Below are 22,563 nucleotides of genomic sequence, written 5' to 3'. Positions count from 1 at the left end.
GGTCAGGCTCTCCAAAGCCCGCCACGCGCTACTTGCCCGGGGATCGCACAAGCACACGACGCTGTTGTTAGGCACGTGTGTGCGGGGAAGAAAACATACAACACAACAACGATAACATCCATTTCAATATTCCTCTGATAACATTGGGTTCGGTGCACGGCAGCATTCACGATCGCAGGACAGCTGTGTGCAATATGAAAGACTGCGCTGAAAAATTGAGCAGCATTCCATGAAATGACCGTGCAACATGAACCGATAAAGCGACTATAATTAGTTCATTTTTGAGACGTCTACGGACGTCGAACATGGAGGTCCAGTACGGTGCAGACCAGAAGGAGAAGGTCAGAGAGAGACGCACACTAACCTGGGTTCTTGGCACGCCACCGAAAGCACATCTGCACAGCATTCAAGAGCATGTATCGCGTTCAGTCGTGCCCTGGCAGAAACGCAGCAGAACGCGCAGCTTTAAGTCATGCAAGCAGCGGGGTGCATTGTAACACATGCAGGGTGCATTGTAACACATGCACGATGCATTATAACACATACCGTAATAACACACAGCCTCTCTCTACCTGTTGCTCCAGAGGGGAAGCCTGCCGGACGGCGTGATTCCGTCGGGCGGGAAGTCGAAGGAGGTTGACCGAGCGTGGCGATGGGAGTGATGTCGTTACGCCAACCGGGAGGATCACCCATCCCTCCCGAACCTCTCGCACGAGCCTCTGTCTGAGGAAGCAGCAGGTGGCTGGAAACCGGAGGAGAGGGGGATACAAGAGGAGATATGGAGAGAGAGAGGAGAGAGAGAGCGAGGGAGAGATGAGAGGTAGAGGGGAGGGGAGAAAGACAGCAAGACAGAGGGAGGGAGAGAGAAAGACAGCGAGAGTGAGAGGGATGGAGGGAGAGAGAGAGAGAAAGACAGCCAGAGAGAGGGAGGGAGAGAGAGAGAAAGACAGCCAGAGAGAGGGAGGGAGAGAGAGAGAAAGACAGCCAGAGAGAGGGAGGGAGAGAGAGAGAAAGACAGCCAGAGAGAGGGAGGGAGAGAGAGAGAAAGACAGCCAGAGGGAGGGAGGGAGAGAGAGAGAAAGACAGCCAGAGAGAGGGAGGGAGAGAGAGAGAAAGACAGCCAGAGAGAGGGAGGGAGTGAGAGAGAAAGACAGCCAGAGAGAGGGAGGGAGAGAGAGAGAGAGAGAAAGACAGCCAGAGAGAGGGAGGGAGAGAGAGAGAAAGACAGCCAGAGAGAGGGAGGGAGTGAGAGAGAAAGACAGCCAGAGAGAGGGAGGGAGTGAGAGAGAGAGAAAGACAGCCAGAGAGGGAGAGGCTGTGTTGACAGGTGTTGTAATGCGGGTCATATAAGGAGACAGAGCCGGCAGCTCGACATCATTAGCCTGCTGTTCCGTCCTCACAGACCTGTTGCTGCTGTCTCCGCTGGTGAACTCCTCATTCCAGGAGTACACACACCTCCACCCACCCAGAGCCCTTCAACAAACGAGGCTAGAAAACAGAGAGAGAGAGAGAGAGAGAGAGAGAGAGAGAGAGAGAGAGAGAGAGAGAGAGAGAGAGAGAGAGAGAGAGGAGAAACATGGTAGCCGGGCTGTCCTTCCTCTCCTCTCTCTTCTTATACTCCCTCGTTCGCTGGCTCCTCTTCATTATCATTCTGCCTCTCCGTCTCTCCCTCCAAAAGCACGCTCGCTCTGGCTGCATGGCAACCACTTGTTAGTCTCACGCAGTCGCTCTGCTTTTTCCGTTCGTTCACAACAGCGTTTCCCCTCAGCTGTACGAGGAGACGGAGACCCGGGCACACAAACGCAGCCTTCCTCCTCTTCCTCCTCCTCCCCCTCTTCCTCCTCCTCCTCTTCGTCCTCCTCTTCGTCCTCCTCCTCTTCCTCCCCCTCGCTTTGTTTACTTGGCAGTAGAAATAGATCCCCCTACAATGTGACAGGAATATTATGCCTACGCCAGGAGGAAGAACACTGCTTCTCGCTCCTGGGCAGGAAACGCTGTCTCATACATCGTCGTTAGCGTTCCTTGTAGGTATTTTGGGACGCTGAGGCAATACGCACCCGGATCAGTTTTATGATGTGTCTTCTAATTGGTGCTGGTGGCTCTGTTTCGAATTGAATTAGCCCCTCTACTTAAAGGCTTGTCTCTGCAACTCTGCATACTCCCTGACGGCACTCAGGAATGACAGATGCCCTTAGTGACGCTGACGCTTGGTGGTGAATGACAGAAGGGTCACAAGGTGAAGGACACAAGCACTGAAAGGTTACAGGTTCAATCGTCTCCCGGTGGAATTGTTTACACAGGAAATAATCACCTCGGTCAGACTCATTGACTGAAATCTTCTTCTGCAAGAGCGTCTCAATTCTATTCAGCTGAATTCAGTTACCATTCCATTCAATCACCTTTATTTTTTATCTTGGTGAGGCCAACCTGATCTTACGAGCTCACGGTCAGAATTCTGGACGTGAGCTTTCAAGATCAGGATGGTCTCCCGAGGAATCTCTAATATCCCTGTCTCCAGAAGACTGGAGTCTTGATGATGCAGTCTTCGTTGTGGGCGTCGGCCTATATGGTAAGCGGTGTGAGTATCAAACAGTGAGAATGTGTTTCTGTCTTGGTCGTTGTGTGTGTGGATATAGTTAAGAATGTATTTACTTGAAGTGTATTTGCTCTGACATAGAAAACGGTAGAGTGCCATCTGAGAAGTCCTTGAGGCAGATGCCATAAATCCCCCCTTGTGAATATGAATAGGATTGAATTGGATTTGATCGACTGAGATTAGGGCACTTTGCTTTTTGATTGGCTCGCCGATGTCCCCCCACTTACAGGGCGGACTTGTGCAATATTGATGCGAGACCTCTCCATGCTCTGGCTTGGCGCCTGTGGGGGACACTTGACCCTGTTGTCTAAAGTTATTAAAGTGGGCTTGACTGTTATCACAGTTGGACAATGGGTCAAGCACTTACATTCGTTCTGGTCAGGAGACTCTGTGGTGCTGACAAGTATATTGGAACATTCTTCTGATCAAAGTTTTGACCGGGGAAAACAAACTCTGCAAAAAAAACAACTAAATAGAGAACACATTGATTCTGATCACACAGGAAAGTGACATTAACGATGTAATTAGTGGAACTGAGAGGGAGGGGCACAATGGGTGTATGATATTGGCACAATGTTTGGGGAAATTGGTGCAGCCTCTCTCTCCTGCCTCCCTTCTTACAGTAATTAATTTAGCGAATAGCTTTGTCCATGCTGTTCCCTTGGGAGAGTAATATCTTCTTTAACTTTCCCTCAAGACACCCTGATGTATTTGTGAGGAATTGAATAATATTGTTGCTGGACTGTTTCCCAGGGAGCCATTACAGAGATGGCCGCAATAATAGTTGAGACAGTGACTTGAGACATTATTAATAAGCTTTATCCCCAAAGAATTAGAATTAGAGAACTGGAATCAGAAGTGCACTTACAAGGAATTTGACTCTGTGGATGGTCCACTGAGGACTTGCATACGAAACAGAAGCTCAATAAACGAAGAGTAAAAAAGAGATTAAATGTAAAACACAATATACTGTAAGTGAGTATAATACTGTATTAATACATAATACTGTATTATGGGTATATAGACATTATAGAAGACTATATCTGTATATGTACATGATTTAAAAGGCTATTGTGCTACAAATAAAAATGGAAAATGTGCAGATATCTGTAGTCCAGTGTTGCACCTGGAGTAAAGTGGACATTCCGTGCAGGCAGCATTAGTGCGTGCCTGAGTGCCCAGTAGCCTATAGTTAACTTGTTTGGGAGCCTGAGTGCCCAGTAGCCTAGTTAACTTGTTTGGGAGCCTCACTGTCTTGAGTTTGTGGAAGAGGTGGTGACCAGGGTCACCCTGACCCCTCTCAACAAGGCGATGAAGCAAGCTCCTGGAGTATGTTTGTCTACCAACTAAGAACATTTATAAAGCAATAAATTACATTAAATTACATTTTCAGAGTAAGAGAGGCTAAAAACATCATAGGAGAGACATAGCAAACACTGGTGTATGTCTGTGTGAGCGTGAGTGTGAGTGTGCCTGGGTCCAGGTAGAAGCAGGGGTCGGGGGTAGGGTGGGGGTAGGAAAAGGATACGGACCCGCGTTAGGGTCAGGGGAAGGGGAGCTGATGTTCTACTCCCGCTTAAGTTCTGATATGATGGTGCCCAGAAACCTGAATGACTTCACCGAGTTAAGTCGAGCTGTTCCAGCCAACGGGAGCAGGAGAGGGTGTGGGGGCGGGGCTAGTTCTGAAGTCCACAACCATCTCCATAGTCTTGCAAGCGTTGAGCTCCAGATTGTTATGGGTGCACCAGACAGCCAGGTGATTCCATCGGAAGGCAGATGCGTCCCTGTTGGAGATTAGGCCAGTTGATCAGGCCTCAGTGTCCTTTCAAGTTTAAATAAAGGTTTGAATGAATGAATGAAAAGTTAGGGTGGTACCATCCACTTGACAGATGAGAGCACACATATTCCTTAACATTGTATTCAACTGACCCATATACTGTCCGAGTTTCACCTAACTCTGCACCTCCTATTACGTTGAACTCGACAACACTGTCAATTACTGAATAGGACCTACCATTACATAAGAGAGGGTAGCACTCAAAATAGCCTTTGTTCTGCTGAGGTCATTGTCACTAAAGGAACTTGATAACAACCTCAACTTGCCACACTGGTTCGATCTAACTTTTTGACTCAAGACATGGGATTTCAAAGACAATGAGCCCTCTGGCTGACACATTGGACCTGTTCAATGTTCCCATCTCCAGCTGAATGGAGGTTAAATCAGTTTATCATCACATTATAGACTTCTGTAGATAAAGTGAAGGGCTCCAGTAGGCTATCTGACCTAATACAAGTTTAAAGTCTATCCTCTAGCTGACCTGAAGGAGGATAAGGATGGCAAAAGGAAAGAGATGGTAATGGTGAAACTTGAGCAGCCTCTGGAGGAGGCTGTATACAAGCCATCTGTATTCTTGTATCAAGAACACACACTTCATGTCTTAGCCGAGACCTTGTCCATGACATTTGACACCTTGTCCATGACAATGACATTTAATTAGTTCACTTGAATTCGAAATAAATGACATTAGCAGAAGACATCATTCACATCTGACCAGTGACCACAGTTCCACTTCAGGCCATTTGAGACCTTGTCCATGACAATGACATTTAATTAGTTCACTTGAATTCGAAATAAATGACATGAGCAGAAGACATCATTCACATCTGACCAGTGACCACAGTTCCAAGGCCATTATGTGTTCCACCGCAACTCTCGCGAGAGCCACATTCCACCCGGGAAGATCGTTGCGGAATAACTGCGCAGTGAAAAGGGCCTCTGGGGTGAATTGTGTTTTTTTTAAGCTAGCTAGGACATAGCTTTCTACAAACCGATCACTATGGCTGACATGACTCAAGAGGCCGAAGAGAAACCCGAAGAAACCACCGCGTCCGCCGAGGCTGAAACCGAAGAACCACCGCAAGAAAGCACCAATGGCGTGATGACGTAACGTGAACTGATCTTTCTCATTGTTCTGTCCCATTGATTTGAGTAGCTAGATAGCAGCAGCTAACCACGAATGAGTCGGTTCCGCAGTCACCGGGTAAAATGGAGGCTTGCTAGCTTAGCCAACCTGTCCTGCTGCCAGCCTGCTCCCAGATTCAAATCAGTCAAAACGGCTAGCATATAGCTAATAGCTAAGCTAGCCAAACAGCGTGCAAACCTAGCATGGCTGGCTAGCTGCTGTTAGCAGTGTTCCTCCCGTATAATATGCAAATCTTGCAACATGTACACTATCACTATGTGCCTTTTTGCCATCTATCTAAACCACATAGTCACCCACGCAACGCTGGCTAACGTTAGCCGGATTGAGCTAACTATGCTAGCTAGCCACTGATTTGCAAACAACGTGTTTGTTAAACCTTGCATGGAACGTGTCGTGTTTTTAGAAATGTGTTTATTTGTGTTTTAACGAAGTGATATCATACTCAGCTAGCTAACTTTTTATAGGTAATGTTACCTTCATGTATTACTCGCTATGAAATGTTTCTTGCTAGCGGTTGCTTGGTGATAATCACAGTAAGAGATAATGTTCCACATCCTGATGAGCACTACCCTTCAGATGAATGAAAATTACTGCTACTGCGGTTCATGTACAATGACAGGTCCTTGATTGTTTACTAGGGAAACCGATGAGGCTGCCAAAGACACGTCTGAGCCAAAAGACAAAACCATTGGGACCAGAAGAGCAAACCGCTTCCACCCCTACAAAGACACAAAACAACATGGTGGCGTCGGAGCAGACAAGAAGAGCCTTCACAGGAACCGGGTGTTCATTAGTAATATCCCCTATGATATGAAGTGGCAGGCTATTAAAGACCTCATGCGTGAGAAAGGTAATTTGTCCCGAGGCTCAGACTATTCCCCCTCTCTCCCCAGTTGACCAGGAGCTCTTGGCCTCCTGTCTCTCCCAGATCAATCCAGAGATATTTCAACTTCCTTCGGAGGCACTTAGTGCAGATGTTAGTGTCAAGTAGAACAGTGAGACATTTGGATGTATTTTATTTTTTCCTCATGGTGGACACTAATTTAGTTTGTCTATATATGAGATGGGTAAAGATGATATCAGTTTATCATGTTATTGGTGTTATGGCTCCAAAATGTAACCTCAGTCCAGTAGTTGTATTGACTTGTTGAATCTGATTCTGTTGCATCTGTTGCCAGGTGACACATGATTGTATGAATGAAAACATTGTCTTGTGTTATGCACTGCCTTCTGAACGATTTGGTTTAAGCTCTTGACAAGCCTCTTGAAAGGTGATGATACCTGAAAACACTTTGAATTGTCATGACTGGGATCTTGTTGACTTGTACTGACCTGATCTGTATTGAAGTCTTTTGAATTTCCCAGGTTGAATGTAGCCGTTTCTCTCTTTGGCCTTGGCCTATGGGTGTCTCAGTCACTGCCCAGAAAGGCTTAGTGTTGTTGGTGGGGTGTTGGTCTGGTCTGGGCTGACTGTTGACCATTAATGGGACTTCTCCATCGGTGTCGGCGGGCGTAACCAAGGCCAACAGCGAAGTGAAGACTGGTGATTTAAATGCCTTTGTTCTCTTGGTATTTTTCCTTTGTATGTCTCATGTAGTTGGTGAGGTTACATACGTGGAGCTCTTTAAGGATGCAGAAGGAAAGTCAAGGGTAAGTGATGTGGCCAACTCACTGCACAAGGTTGTAAATGCCCTCTGCAGTCTCTTTATAACCGGGGTAAAGGTCCTCTGGGTCTGTCTGTGCTACTGTGTTATTGAATTTGAGATTGGTTGTGGTTAGAGCCTGTTAGAGGTCGCTGTAGATTGATATTAATTAGAAAGGGGATGTCTTGTTGATTTTGGAAAACTAACTTGAATTCATTTGACAGCACCCTTTTCGTTGTTGTAGTTTTCAACTGGTGTCTTAAGTTGGCAGTTCGACCATTTCTTTAAGGGGAAATCGTGATTGTGTGATTTTCCACTGATTGACTTTGACTTTTTGTCTCAAAATCTGCCATCTCGATTCTCTTGCCATGACACAATTCTCTCTTCAAAGGAACAAAACACATTCTGTAAAATATTGTAGCTGTCCTTCTTAAAGCCAAATACTGTTAACTTGCTTCTTTCTCCAAAGCCAAATACTGTTAACTTGCTTCTTTTGCTGTTAAGAGACACAAAATGGAACTTGTGTATCTAATATTATGCTAAATCTAAAAAAGTTACACAAATGTTGGAAACTTTAAATCTTTATTTTATGCAGTAATATATTGTTTTCTCTGAAACATTCATTTTAGAACCAAATTTGCTAATATACCAAAAAGAAAGTTAAAATGAGATTTGATGGAATATTTTTTATAGCTGATGATCCAAACCTGTAATGAGAACATCCTGCTCTGGAATGGTCACAAATTGCCGAGTCATGGATGACCAGTCAAAAAAAAAATACTGCCAAGCCTGCTAATTGGCATCCATTATCTTAATGTAGCACAGATCCAGGATCCACACATGACAGATGTATAATGACGATGCTGTGCTGAGATTGTAATGATGCTCTTAATGTTTCCTCCATCTTGGACATCTGTCCTCTCTGGACCTGTCACTGATGAATCTCCAGGGTTGTGGGTAAGAATCTACTTTGTCTGCTTTTGGGGTCCTAATAATCTAAGCGTGCGGATAACTTCATTCTTTATTCACCGATAACCCTCCCCTGTCCCCAGTGTCGTGGAGTTCAAAGATGAGGAGTTTGTGAGGAAGTCCATTGACGTTATGAGCAAGCATGACTTGAATGGAAGGCCCCTCAACATCAAGGAGGTGAGTTTTGAGGAGGAGAAAGCGTCCCTGACGTGTTAGCGGTGTGTCTGACCCGCGGGTGTCTGTCCCCTGCTGTAGGACCCCGACGGCGAGCACGCCCGCCGCGTGCTGCAGCGCGCCGTGGCCATGTACCCCGGAGCCCGAGGGCAGGACGGCGGTCCCGGGGGGATGAACCTGCCCCCCTCCATCGCCAACAACCCCAACATCCCTCCAGAGGTCATCAACATGCTACACGCCGGACGACTGGGCACCACCGTGTTCGTTGCCAACGTGAGCCCCCCCTCCCCCCCCCCCCCCCCCCACACACACACACACACACACACACACACACAGGCTAACTATGTCTCAAGAGCTGGCTTGATCATGATGGGTAGAAATCACACGTGTTGACTAGGGCTGGGTATCGATTCGAATTTCAAGAATCGATTCCGATTCACAAGGTTCAGAATCGATTATCACGATTCAATTCAATATCGATTCGGTTAGTGTTAAAACAGGTAAAACCTGTTTTTTGTTAGCTGTAACCTTAATTACATGAATGCCAAGTTATGAAACGCATCAATACTAGGGCTGGGTATCGATAATGATTTCCAAAAATGAACGAATCATTGAATGAATGAACTATTTATTCATTCATTCATTAAATAAAAAAATCGATTTTGGGATTCATGAATCGATTCTGAATCATTTGATTCAGAATCGATTCAGAATCGTGTTTTTTTTTTTTTAACCCAGCCCTAGTGATGACTCGCCTGCTCCCCTCTTGTCTCCCAGCTGGATTTCAAGGTGGGCTGGAAGAAGCTGAAGGAGGTGTTCGGCATAGCGGGGACGGTGAAGCGAGCCGACGTGAAGGAGGACAAGGACGGCAAGAGCCGAGGCATGGGGACGGTGACCTTCGAGCAGCCCCTGGAGGCTGTCCAGGCCATCTGTATCCTTGTCAAGAACACACACTTCACGCCTTAGCTGAGGCCGCCGCACGCACAAAACATGGCGATACGTTCTCGCCGCACGCACAAAACATGGTGATAACGTTCCTCCTTGACTCCGCCCTCCTAGCCATGTTCAACGGTCAGATGTTGTTCGACAGACAAATGCATGTTAAAATTGTAAGTAGCTATACGTTGTTTTGGTTTAGGCTCGACGTTGGACTAAAATCTTTGTTGACAGGTGCAATAATTTAGGAAAGAGACACTAACTTTTTTTCCCCCTGTGTCCAGGACGACAAGTCCCTTCCACCTGATGATTTCCGTCCAGTTGAGAAAACGGCCCAGTTACCAAGTGAGTCCTAATCCCAGCAACGCCTGCGCAGTTTAGTTGAACTGAATAGAATTACGCTGAACGGACCTTGGAGCTACAATAGACTCTCTGTAGGCTCCCCGACAAGGCTTACCGGATGCTTCTCTATGGCACTAATGTATTGTACCATTGAGTATAATTTCACTGAGACCTTTCTCCCCTTCCTCTCTCTCTCTCTCCGTCTCTTTCTCTCTCTCTCTCTCTGTCTCTCTCTCTGTCTCTCTCTCTCTCCGTCTCTGTCTCTCTCTCTCTCTCTCTCTCTGTCTCTCTCTGTCTCTCTCTCTCTCTCTCCCTCTCTCTCTGTCTCCCTCCCTCTCTCTCCCTCTCTCTCTGTCTCCCTCCCTCTCTCTCTCTCTGTCTCCCTCTCCCTCTGTGTCTCTCTCTCTCTCACCCTCCCTCCCTCCCTCTCCCTCTTCTGTGTGGTAGGGGGTCTGGCAGGCATCGGCATGGGCCTGGGGCCAGGAGGCCAGCCAATCAACGCCAACCGTCTGAGTGGAGGAGGGGGCATGGGTTCCATGGGGACTGGAGGTCAGTAACCCCCCCCTCACCCCGTAGCTCTCAACAAGACCCTGAGCCTGGACATGCACTGATACACTAACCACGCGTCCATGCGCTTCTATTGTAGTCAAACGGTGGGGGTCAGAGGTGCACTGTTGTGATGCATGATTGTATCTCATGATCTGTGCTGCACCCACGAAGGGTTTTGGGTTTAGCGGAAAGAAGCTTTAAAGTTTACAAGAGCATATAAAACGTTACTGTTTAAACCGTCGCAGTCAACACACCGTCCTGTCCCTGACACACTGACCCGTCTCATCCCCCTACCTGCTGCGGTCTGAGTAATGAGATAAGATCCTGGCTGATCCCCTCGGAAGAGCTGTTAAGAGCCCAAACACCTAACCTGGCCTTCTCCCAGCAGCTAGCTCTTACTGACCGACTTGGCCCAAATAAAGTTTTGTTGTTCCTAACAGACTAATGACCGTTCACCCACTGACACAGAATAAAATCTGAGATCACGTTAGCTCGTTAGCGTCTAAAAGACCCGATTGACTGGGTTTTCCTCTGTCTTCGCCTCAGGTATGGACGGGCCCGGCTATGGAGGGATGAGCAGACTAGGGGGAGGAGGTAAGGTCCTCGCTGTCGCCATCTGCGCCGTCGCTCCTGCATCGCCACAGCGGGGAAACTAACTAGGGAGGCACCGATTGCAACATTCTAGGCCGATGCCGGTGTTTAAAATAACAATCTGGCTGATGCTGATGTTTGTTTTATTTTATTTTTATTCCCCCTTTTGTGCTAGGGAAACAAAGAAATGAAGTGTTTGGTTCCAAAACGCCAATTTTTCACATTTGCATAATAGGTACCTTTTATCTAGGTGTTAACTATTTCTGGCATCATATTTTAAGATTAAGCTATACATTTTTGTGCAAAGCAAAACGACGTATCCACAGTGTAGCTGGAATGGAACTTTCTGCGGCAAGCGCCCACTGCATCACCATCTAGCCGGCTGAGACGGATAGCCAACTTACTGTTTACAGCTCACAGAGTAGGCTAAAGAATATACACCCAATAACTCATAAATAAAAGGAGGATTAACGAAATATGAAGTAATCTAATGATCCCAAAAAGTTGAAGGCAAACTACTCGTTTGCGGCGTTACGTCACGGATCTTCTCTGAATCTGCAGCTGGGTAGGCTACGTTTTGCAACAAAAAAGGCGTACTTGTTGTGACATAACATCGGCCACTACCATTGGTGAATGATTTTATTTTCCGATGGGCCGGTGGCAGTTAACAAGGCCAACGTCGGCCGATGCATCTGCGCATCCCTAAAACTAACGGGCGGTGTGTTCCTCTGTGTCAGGGATGGGCGGAGGAGGCGCGGGCTTCGGCGCCATGGACGGCATGGGAGCCTTCGGTGGCAGAGACATGGCTCCCATGGGCAGGATGGGAGGTGAAAGGACACTCCCATGATTACAGGGCTCAAGTCTTCTCCCCTCCGATACGTAACGCTATCGAAAGGCAGTCCGTGTCCGATCCCAGATAGATTTGCAGTTGACCCCCCCCCCCCCCTCTCTCCTTTTTTCCAGACATGTACCGCTCTGGGATGGGCGGGATGGACAGGGACTTCGGCCGCGGCGACATGTCCATGAGCAGAGGGTTCGGCGACTCGTTCGGAGGGATGGGTGAGTGCCTCGCCGACGCCGAGAGCTACGGCAGAGACCCCGGCCGCCATTATCGCCTCTCCATTATCTGTCCAGCATGACCACTCATCACCGGGCCCAAACGGAATCCGCCAATGCAGTTTTTCCATCTGCGGCAGACCCATGTAATGTTCAAAAGATAAGATTTGTGTTCAAATGGAAAGATTGATGCTACTTTTCCTTCAGTATGCAAACGTAAACAGCATACGAACCAGGAAGTGCGAACCAGAACCGTTTATCTTAAGGCCTCTGGTGAAAAACGGACACATTCCCAGCAGATTCCGTTTGTGCCCGTTTATCACCGTGCAGAACGAGTGTTGAGGTTCAGCTGTTAGCTGCGCTGTGCGGTGACGCGTTACCGTCACGGGCTGATGGCTGACGTGTGCGTGTGTGTGACGCCGTCGTTCTCTCCCTCAGGAGGAGGAGGAGGAGGAGGGTTTGGAGGAGGTTTTGGAGGAGGCATGGCCAGTGCTGGCATGGGCCCTATGGGGGCCGGATTAGGTACACTAATACAATCACCTCATCTCTCTGTCCCTCTCTCACTGCTGCTTGTGCGCATTTCCCTTTTTAGCCCAGTGCTAACGTGTCTTATGAGCCGTTTCGGTAAAGCCGGGACAAAAATCGAACCGTGGTTTCTAGAGGCGGACTCTGAAAATGCTCACGCCGCGCGTGTCATTCGCAGGAGGAGGGATGGGCGGCCTGTCAATGGACCGCATGGGCTCCAACTTCGACCGCATGGGCGGGGGCATGGACATGAGCCGCGGCTTCGGGGGCTACGGGGGCGGGGTGGGGAACATGGGCGGAGGGATGTCCGACCGGAGCTCCGGAGCCAAGGGAGGATGCCAAATCTTTGTACGAAACGTGAGTACGCAGTAACGGTTCACCTCTCTTGTTATATCCAAACGCCAATTGGTGTCGGGTTTTCTATTTTTCGCCCTGGCCTGATGTCCTGACTGTGTGTCTGTGTGTGTGTGTGTGCGTGTGTGTGTGTGTGTGCGCGCAGCTGTCGTACGACCTAACCTGGCAGAAGCTGAAGGAGCAGTTCAGCCACTGCGGTAGGAGTCACATTTCATAATAAACGATGCGTTTGAAACGTCGAAGCTCTCCAGACCTCCGTTTTGAGTTTGGGGCCGCGTCCATGTCTGCGGGCGCGGCCGGGCGGCGTCCAGCACTCACGCCGCCACGCCTCTCTTCTCCCCCCCCCCCGCAGGTCAGGTAATGTTCGCAGAGATCAAGATGGAGAACGGCAAGTCCAAGGGCTGCGGGACCGTGAGGTTCGACTCCCCAGAGAGCGCCGATCAGGCCTGCAGGACGATGAACGGAACCAAGATCACCGGCCGGGAGGTGGACGTCCGTTTAGACCGCAACGCTTAATCCCCCCCCGTAGTGATGCCCCACACACCCCCACACACCGCCAGCCGTGTTCCGCCGACGCGCTTTTGTTTTGTTTTAAAAACACATCTAACCACATCTCCAGTGTCCACTGTTTTCCATCTGGATATGTATAAGGGTTGTTTGTATACCATCACGGTTTTCCCTTTTTCTTTTTGATCTTTTTTTTTTGTAAACCCTTTTTAATTTGTGGGTCAGTTTGTGATCAAATAAAACTTTTTAATTTTTAAACTTTGCCGTTGTATATTTTATTGAGGGATGAAAGGTTCATTGTTCTGTTAAGAGTCATCCTGTGTGCGTTGTGTGTGTGTCTATATAAAATGTTTATTGTGCCCCTTTTGGCCCCGATTACACATTTTCTCCAGGTTATTAGCATGTAGCACCTGGTAACTGATAGATGTGGCCCACTGTGAACCATTCACATTCTCTTGGCTGTCCAGAACCAGGTTTGAATAACACTCGAATCTTTGGAAGTATTTGGGTTCCTGTGGGCAAGTGGAAACCTTTGGGATTCTTCTATTTATAACCATGTCTTTCCTAAGCAATGCGGGCCGCTCATAAACTCTTATCAGCACTGCCCGAACAATGACCCTCCCAAGGTCTTGGATTTAGTCACGATGTGATTCTGAGTTGAGTAAACGGTGCTGGGCTATTCAAACAGCAGGCTAGCGAAGGATGTTGCCAATTATCACATGATTCTCTTCAGGCTCATTGTCCTGTAAGATTTAGATGGATATAGCCTATAGGCATAATTCTGAGAGGTGTGCAAAAGTGCACAATAGGTTGTGGTCCTATTCTCAACCGACCAATCTTGCAATCTCAACCATAGAAATACTGAAGGGTCTGGGTCCTGGTAATGGCTTTATACAGTGTAATCTCTTTTTTTTACAGTAATAACTTGTATCATATACATGTAGCCAAGAAGGGACGATTCACCAAACATCGCACCAAGGTGATAGCTCCCTAACATTGGGCCGGGCCAACATACAGTACGGGTGAAAATTGCTGACTAAGGTATTGATCTGTCTCATTTGTGCACAGCTGATCAGGTGGACGCCCCAGTCTTAATACGCTGTGTTCCTGCTGTGTTCTGAGCGGTCAGTCACTGCACAGTCTGACGGGGTTGTTCCCGATAATGCCCAGCTCGTACAGGATGGCCACAGTGGCGAAGAGGACGTAGCAGAACAGACAGACGAGGCCCAGCTTCCAGTCCAGTTTCCATCCGTTCACATGGACCGCCACGAAGAGGAAGATGATGGTGAGGAGGAGGGTGGCGGCGATGAACACCAGGCCCGTGCTGTTGACCTCCACGGGGTTCTCGGTGTCCACGAACACGGTCTTGATGAACCAGGGCAGGCCCAGACACAGCATGTCGAACACGTTGGAGCCCACGATGTTGGACATGGCCATGTCAGCTTTCCCTGGGGGACACAGAACAGCAGAGTTGAGGGGAAAGGGTTTCCTCAGGAAGCAGGAGATTCACCAACAAGCTTCATTTTGCAATAGCTGTGACCGCACAAGCTATAGAATAAGCTACAAGCATTTTCAATGTGTGAATCTTAATTTAATCAAATCAAACTTTATTTGTATATCTAATTTCATACACAGAGACAATACAATGCGCTTTACAGAGAACAATGGGAGGGGGGCATAGGTCCCACCCCTATTCCAGAGGGAAGCAAAAAAAAAAGTTTCACCCAGGGGGCAGAAAAGTGATAGGTGGTAAAAATAGATGTCTTGGAAATATTCTTGATGTGGGTTTCGAAGTTAAGATCTCAGTCAAGTATGACACCTAGGATTTTGCCTGGCATTTGGTGTCAATTGCCAGAGTTTTTAAATGTGCAGATAGTTTCTCTCTTTCAGCTTTTTCACCAATGATCAGTACTGTTTTGTCTTGGTTTAGCTGGAGGAAATGATGTGACATCCATACATTTATATCCCTAATACACTTAACAAGGCAGTCAATCGAGCTGTAGTTACTGGGTGTTACAGAAATATAGAGTAATTCGATGAGTGACAGTTGTGGTGCTGCTGTGGTATGAACAACAGCAGCCTTGGACTTTTGTGGACGTTTTTGTCGAGCGACCGACAGAGCGAGCTATAGAGCTGCTGTTCACAGCCCTTCTAGGAGGAGGTTCAGTCAGAAGAACCCTTTGACCCGGGCGGCACAGAGCCTGTTTGCAAGTTTCTCTGGGAGAATGAGTTCCTTATAGCCTAATAACGCATGCAATCAATGCTACTTTCTCTGGTCTCTATTCTCCAGTGTCTTTACTTAAAACTCTCCTTGGAATAGAATCCTGGTTTGAATTACGTTTTTTTTGGCAGAAGAGTGCCTTGGATCTCTTTTGAACTGTTGTGTTCCTGTTTCACATCACACCTGTTTCAACGTCCGAGCACTCCGGACCTTTTCTTCTTGAATTATGGTTGATTTGAAAATGAAATGTTCCATGTGTACCTTCTCTGGCCACCATGACGCTGGCGACGGTGTCGGGGATGCTGGTCCCGGCCGCCAGCAGAGTCAGGCCCATCACCGTGTCTGGGATGCCCAGGGTCTCCCCTGCACGGACAGGCACGCAACACAGGGTCAGATATAGGGCACAAGGTATAGCCTCGCAAATGTATTTTATTTGACCTTTATTTAACCAGGAAAGGGGCCGGGGGTCTCATTGAGATTAAAAATCTCTTTTACAAGAGCAGCACAGAGACACGGTTTCAAAACATAAAACAACAACAAATTACAAAATAAACAAGGAAAGACAGTTTACAACATTCATCATCACTCGAAACATCTGCAGCCAGATGTGGTTGAGTCAAAATCATTAAAAAGCGATTTGAAAGCATCCAATGAAACTCAGCAAATGGTCCAGTTTATGGTCGTCTACTACTGATAAAGCACCAGCGAACACTATAGGAAGTGGAGAAACCTTGGGCATATCTCAGCGCAATGCTCCTCCTAAAGTAGTTTCTTCTGCGGACCTCTTGATTGACAAAGCAACATCGTATTGCACACCATAGAGTTAAGATATTACACCGGGTCTTAACTCCTGACCTTACAGATAGGAACCACTATTTTAGCGCCCACTTACCCCCCCCCACCCCCCACCCCTGAATCAGGTCTTGGTCACATAGCAGTCAGAGGTCATGGAACACATGAACTCGTCGATGACCGCCTGCTCCCACAGGGGCGGTGCTTCAGCGCTACCTGCTGTCCCGTGCCTGCCGTTCCACCAGGCCGCGCATTCCCATGTGAGCCTTTCTGAAGACTAGGGGATAATAATCCCATTATACTCCACTGTGTCTACTATCATCACATGACGAGGAGGCAGGCCCCACACGCTGATCTGGGGCCAGATTCCCTTCGTTCCTCTCATGGAGGTTGAAGCGGAGACCGGGGTGGGTTACGTGGACGGTAGACCCGTGGCTGTGGGCGGGGCCCACCGCTAGCTCACATGACGGTGCGTAGAAGGCCTCTGAGGCAGGGTTTAATCCTGCTGAGGTTGGCTGGGCTAACCTCTAAGCACACAGCTCCGCTAAGCTCCCCGGGACAATGGAATCCCAAGAATTAGCCAGCAGACCGACATGTGATTCTACTCTGCATGTAACATTTTCTCACAGATTTGTACGTGGGATTCCATAACTGTACTGTATGAATAATTTATACTAATAATGAATTAACATAAACTGAAATATGGTTTTTATAGGTTTTTGATTGAACGGTTTTGTTAAGGAAATGGTGGTGCACCCATGTACAGTAGGCAGGTTGTATGTAGGTTCTCAGATATTCTGTGGGAACAGTAGAGACCCATGGAGAGAAATGAGAGCTGGACATTTCTAACTATGCTGACCCATTTTATGCGGCCTACGGTATGTATACTGTAAGTGCAAATGGAGCTTAATAAGCCCCATCTGTGTATTTACCAACAACGGTGACCATCCACACCAGTATGTATGTGAAGGCCGAGATCCAGACTGCTGACATGAAGAACGTCACCATGAACCATTTCTTCCAGAACCTTCTCCGGCAGTCCGGGATAGTCAGGAACAGCAGAACAATGATGGGCAGAGACAGAACCCAGAGGATCCGCTTCAGATCGTTCTCCGGCATCGAAAACACGCTCTTGTGATCTGGGGAAAACGAGACAGACAGAAACGCAGACAGTCAGTGTTTTTCAAGGGTGGTCAAGGTCAAGAGGTCAGCTATCTCCGGTGTGATGCGTGTCGTCATGTAACTATTACGAGAGCGGGAGACCTTCAGGGGGCACGTTGAGCCCGTGCAGGCTGAGCGAGAGATGGGAGTAGCCCGAATCCTCCTGGAAGATGCCGCTGTCTGTGACGGAACGCCGGTGTACCCTCAGCCTGGTGTCGTCCTGGTTCCAGCCCACCAACGTCTGCGTCTCGTCGCCCTCGCCCTGCCCCTTCTCCAGATAGGTGCAGCACGGGCTGATCTTCCTGAGGACGTACTCGCTGATGCGCAGGTCGAAGCACAGCACCACGATGTAAACCCCGTACACCAGCAGCAGGCTGGCCGCGTCATACCTGGCGAACAGGTGCACCCATCAGTGTGATAGTACACTTCGTACGCCGTCTCTTTAAGACAGGAAGTCGCAACGCATGTTGAGGAATTCACACCGACTACGTTTCCATAAACAGCAGATGAAAGAGTTGGAAAGTTTTTGTGCCGTGTGCCAAGGATATAGATAACCTACAGTATGTCTCATTACTGGCTTGGCTTTGAAGTATTATTGTACAGTGAGATTGAGGAAGTACAATAAAACAATCCATATTAACACACACACACGCGTGCGCACACACACACACACACACACACACACACACACACACACACACACTCACTCACCAGTAAACTCTGTTATCGGAGATGATGGCGATAACAGCAGAGACACTGATGGCGTACGCTAGGCAGTCCCTGAACAGCGGCCAACAAGTGAGGCGGCCCACCTTAGAAAGGCCACACACAAACAAACAAAAACAAACAAACAAACACAACGCACACAGTCACTCTTCTGCCTGCCCTTGACCCACAAGCCTGGTTATGACATGTCTGAGCTGAGCTGAGTACCGTGTGTGTGTGTGTGTGTGTGTGTGTGTGATAAGTGTACCACAGAGGTCAAGAGTCCACACGCAGCACAGATCCCCAGGAGGTTGTAGACAGCCGATCCCACAATGGTGCTCACTCCTATATCTCCTTTTGTCACAAACACACCTGGGAAGCACAAGTTGACAGACAGCTCACTCAACCACTGTCAGGGAAACCCATCATGATGATGATGATCGCTGCAGTGATAACAATGGTCGCTGTGTTTATCATCGTAAGTGTGCAATGCCTGTAGTATCAGCAGTGTTGTAGAGTGATTATTACCCAGAAAGGCTGTGACCAGTTCGGGAGCAGAACTCCCAGCAGCCATGAACGTAGCTCCAGCCACATCTTGAGACAGTCCCAGACCTGGCATAGAGGCATAAAGCAACACTGACTATGGTAAATGGTAAATGGACTGCACTTATATAGCGCTTTTCTCACCCCTAAGGGACAAAGCGCTTTACAATGGCCTCTCATTCACCCATTCACACACTCACACACCAGTGGCGCCAGCATGCCATACAAGGCGCTAGTCTGCTCACTTGGAGCAATTGGGGGTTCATTGTCTTGCTCAGGAACACTTCGACATGTAGACTGGAGGAGGTGGGATTCGAACCGCCGACCCTACGATCATTGGACGACCCGCTCTACCTCCTGAGCTACAGCCGCCCCACTACCAAACCTATGCACACACTCCTGTATGCAGGACACAAACACCCATATGCACATCGTCATACACACAAAAACACACACACACACACACACACGCACACACACACACACACACACACACACACACACACACAAAGAGCTACTGTGGGTCGCTTACGCTCACTGATGACTTCCAGCGATGGTAAAAAATAATCATCACACACTATTGCAACAGCCAAAAGCATGTAGAAAATAATCATGAAGTATATGATGAGACCACCATCTTTTCTCTCTTGCACAGTGAAAAAGCCATCTGGGAACTCGGAGGACTGGGGCGCAATGCACTCTGTCTCGTTATCTGAAATAGTAGCAGATTGCACAGCTGTTCTGAGTGACATTACAGTGAACTATTACAGCTATAAGTGTCCTATTGTAGTCTATTGCTAAATTAGCAAAGCTTCAAAGGTTTTCTATTCTACAGAAGATATTATGATTCGTTCCAATTAGTCAAATCCCTTGGCAGGGCAAACATTGTCACACTTGAAGGAGTTTTACAGATCTGATTATACACGCTTATTTATGAGAGAGGCATAAAAAACTTACCAAGAGCCCTCCGCACTCTGGCTGCATGTGAGTCCAGTGCTGTCGTTGCAGTAAATGACACAAGGTGAACAGCGCAATACAAAACTAATACAAACCCTAGAAAATAAGGTATGAAATCTCGTCTCTTCTTCTTGTGCAGAGCTGCAACTGTATGCATTGTCATTTGGTAGGCTATGAGAACTATAAACTTTTACTGGGAATCATGGGACTTCTCTCTCCCGAGTAAGTTACAGTAAACATACAATGTGTTTAAGCTAAGCTTCTTACAGCCCAGCATTTAGAACTACACTACGACTACTGGCTGCAAGAGAGCCTATTGGGGAGGAGAGCATCTCTAATAGCTTTCTCAGAATGAAAGGTTCACGGGACACCATTCCAGCTGAGCACCCTCTAGCCCCCGGGTGCATTAGGTCACGGATACCACTCCGGATGAAAGTCACAGGACGGATTAAAATGAATGAAACATTCGTTAAGAACGAAGCGAACCAGATCAAAGGGTCGACACCTATGTGTACGCTGGGGATATTTTGGTGTGATTGTAGGCTATTGGAATGAAACACAACATGATTTGATGATCATAAACTTTTATATCATTCAACAATGTTTATTACAAATAGGCTATATTTGGTCTTTACTTTTAGACTATATTTTCTCCTAACTTTTGCCAAGAATGCTTTATTTATTTTGTGAAACATTTGTTGGGCAAAACATTTTTTTATCATTAGACTCATCAGGGGTGTTGTTTTGAAGGACGCCTATGGACAATAGATTAGATTCACTTTATTGTCATTACACAGCACAAGACAGTGCAACGAAATTATGTGCATCCAACAAGAAGTGCAACAAACAGCAATTATAATTAAAGCTGCAAGCAGCCTCTACAGGTATTCACAGCTGTCCAGCCACCTCCCAGTCCAGCCACCTCCCAGTCCAGCCACCGCCCAGTCCAGCCACCTCCCAGTCCAGCCACCTACCAGTCCAGCCACCGCCCAGTCCAGCCACCGCCCAGTCCAGCCACCTCCCAGTCCAGCCACCTCCCAGTCCAGCCACCTCCCAGTCCAGCCACCGCCCAGTACAGCCACCTCCCAGTCCAGCCACCGCCCAGTACAGCCACCTCCCAGTCCAGCCACCGCCCAGTCCAGCCACCGCCCCGTCCAGCCACCTCCCAGTCCAGCCACCTCCCAGTCCAGCCACCGCCCCGTCCAGCCACCGCCCAGTCCAGCCACCGCCCAGTCCGCCCAGTCCAGCCACCGCCCCGTCCAGCCACCTCCCAGTCCAGCCACCTCCCAGTCCAGCCACCTCCCAGTCCAGCCACCGCCCCGTCCAGCCACCGCCCAGTCCAGCCACCGCCCAGTCCAGCCACCGCCCAGTCCAGCCACCTCCCAGTCCAGCCACCGCCCAGTCCAGCCACCTCCCAGTCCAGCCACCGCCCAGACCAGCGACTGTGCTACGCATACAAAAAATGTGAACCATTTTTGGCCACAGGGGGAGCCACAGTGATCGGTCGCATTTAAGCCTTTTTTTTTTTCTTTTTTTTTTAGCATTTTAGGTTGTTATAGCGCCACCCAGTGGCCAATCAGCATAATATTTCTCCAGTTACCTTTTAGCATGCCCTTCTACTACTGTACCAAGTCTCGGAAATCTCGGCATGACGGTTAGGCCTAAACCGGAAATGAGCTCTCTAGCGCCCCCATTTGGTTTGATGGGGCCAATAATAGATAGGTCCCTTTTTTATGTGTCCAGACATGGCTACAAACTTTTATGGTGTTTGGTCCAACCATTGAGACATTATACACCTTTATGTAATAAGCCCCGCCTAAGCGACACACTCTGCAAACTTAATTGTCTCATATAGGTGCGTATTTTTTTGTAACTTTTCAAAAATGTAGATCATAGACAGTCCTGTAGATATCGGTCCCTAGATTGTGTGTACCGAGTTTCATGCAGGTCGGTCAAAGTTCCTAGGAGGAGTTAGATTTTAAGCATTTTGCAAAAAAGTCAAAATGGCGGAAAATCTACATAACCGGAAGTTATGGGTTCTTGAGGCAAATTTGTCCCTTGTGAGGGGGCATGTCTGTGCAAAATGTAAAGTCTATAAGTCATACGGAGCATGAGATATATACCCGTTCAAATTTCGCAAATTAGAATGGTTCCTATAGCGCCACCACCTGGCCAATCGATGCAATATTTCTTGGAGACCTGTTTACCAGGGTGGGTGATGTGTGTGACACATTTGAAAACTTTGGAACAATTGGAACAGCCATTTCTGTTCAAAATGTCAGAATAATAGGGAATCCTATCAGAAACAATAGGTATCCACAGCTACGTTGTGAATACTTAACAATTATATATATATATAATATATAATTAATAATATAATTATGCCTAATAATTGTATATATATTTTTTTTTTTTTAAAACATATATATATAATATATATAATAATATATATATATAATATATAATATATATAATATTATATATACATTTTTTTTTTTACATAACACATATACATAGAACATACAAATGCCTAATAATTCTAACAGCCTACAGGTGGACTGAAGATGACGTAAGAGTCGGGGGAGATGTTGGGGCATGTCCCGTTCCCCCATCCCACATCCACTCAGAGAGGTAGCCCGTCCATCCCACATCCATTCAGAGAGGGGGACCTCGCGGTATGGAAGTTAGGATTCTTGTTAATTCAAGCAATAGTGCGCTGTCAATGTGCAGGAGCGTACACAGAAGGCCCGTGTGCATTAGAGAAACGCGTCGGTTAAAAGGTAAGAATTCAAATGCTTTCGCGTCTGAGTGTCCAGACCTTCACCCTACCAAGTGAATGCATGCAAGATGTTATACAATAGCTGCAAAATAACACGCTCCCTGCACTGACTGCACTGAGGAAATATCCTATCTATTTGCTGTCTATTTCATTTCATAAAGTTTTTAAATTCCATGAGG

The 22,563-nt window shown here is 47.6% G+C and overlaps 2 protein-coding genes across 3 annotated transcripts; one reads left to right on the top strand and one right to left on the bottom strand.

The window, feature by feature from the left end:
- Positions 1 to 5,356: 5,356 nt before the first annotated feature.
- On the top strand, positions 5,357 to 13,484 carry myef2 (myelin expression factor 2). Of its 2 annotated transcripts, XM_084437210.1 has the most exons (17): positions 5,357 to 5,540; positions 6,219 to 6,430; positions 7,178 to 7,230; positions 8,173 to 8,180; positions 8,276 to 8,369; positions 8,448 to 8,639; positions 9,144 to 9,297; positions 9,426 to 9,475; positions 9,587 to 9,647; positions 10,092 to 10,193; positions 10,740 to 10,787; positions 11,522 to 11,611; positions 11,748 to 11,843; positions 12,279 to 12,362; positions 12,544 to 12,722; positions 12,865 to 12,916; positions 13,072 to 13,484. In XM_084437210.1, exons 1-17 carry the CDS (start codon positions 5,434 to 5,436, stop codon positions 13,233 to 13,235), a joined length of 1,746 nt encoding a protein of 581 aa, XP_084293336.1. In that variant the 5' UTR covers positions 5,357 to 5,433; the 3' UTR covers positions 13,236 to 13,484. The 2 variants fall into 2 exon arrangements, with proteins under 2 accessions (XP_084293336.1, XP_084293335.1); XM_084437209.1 differs by lacking the exons at positions 5,357 to 5,540; positions 6,219 to 6,430; positions 7,178 to 7,230; positions 12,279 to 12,362 and having other exon boundaries at positions 8,044 to 8,180.
- Positions 13,485 to 14,351: 867 nt separating this feature from the next.
- On the bottom strand, positions 14,352 to 19,768 carry slc24a5 (solute carrier family 24 member 5; the record flags this gene model as incomplete). Its single annotated transcript, XM_084436778.1, has 9 exons — positions 14,352 to 14,674; positions 15,709 to 15,810; positions 17,172 to 17,378; positions 17,503 to 17,789; positions 18,112 to 18,212; positions 18,374 to 18,477; positions 18,634 to 18,717; positions 19,181 to 19,360; positions 19,606 to 19,768. The coding sequence occupies 9 exons, from the start codon at positions 19,766 to 19,768 to the stop codon at positions 14,352 to 14,354; spliced, it is 1,551 nt and encodes a 516-aa protein (XP_084292904.1).
- Between the last annotated feature and the right edge of the window lie 2,795 nt (positions 19,769 to 22,563).

The sequence above is a fragment of the Borostomias antarcticus genome (genome assembly GCF_949987555.1).
Source record: "Borostomias antarcticus genome assembly, chromosome: 4".
Lineage (NCBI taxonomy): Eukaryota > Metazoa > Chordata > Actinopteri > Stomiiformes > Stomiidae > Borostomias > Borostomias antarcticus.
Note: the sequence above shows the minus strand (reverse complement) of the source record. Positions and strands in the feature narration are given on the sequence as shown.

Bases quoted from the DNA above. Each gene is read 5' to 3' on its own strand.
- myef2 (XM_084437210.1), top strand. From the start codon at position 5,434: ATGGCTGACATGACTCAAGAGGCCGAAGAGAAACCCGAAGAAACCACC. The intron at 6,431-7,177 runs GTAATTTGTCCC...TGTCTCATGTAG, and splicing joins AGACCTCATGCGTGAGAAAG to TTGGTGAGGTTACATACGTG. The intron at 8,640-9,143 runs GTGAGCCCCCCC...CTTGTCTCCCAG, and splicing joins CCACCGTGTTCGTTGCCAAC to CTGGATTTCAAGGTGGGCTG.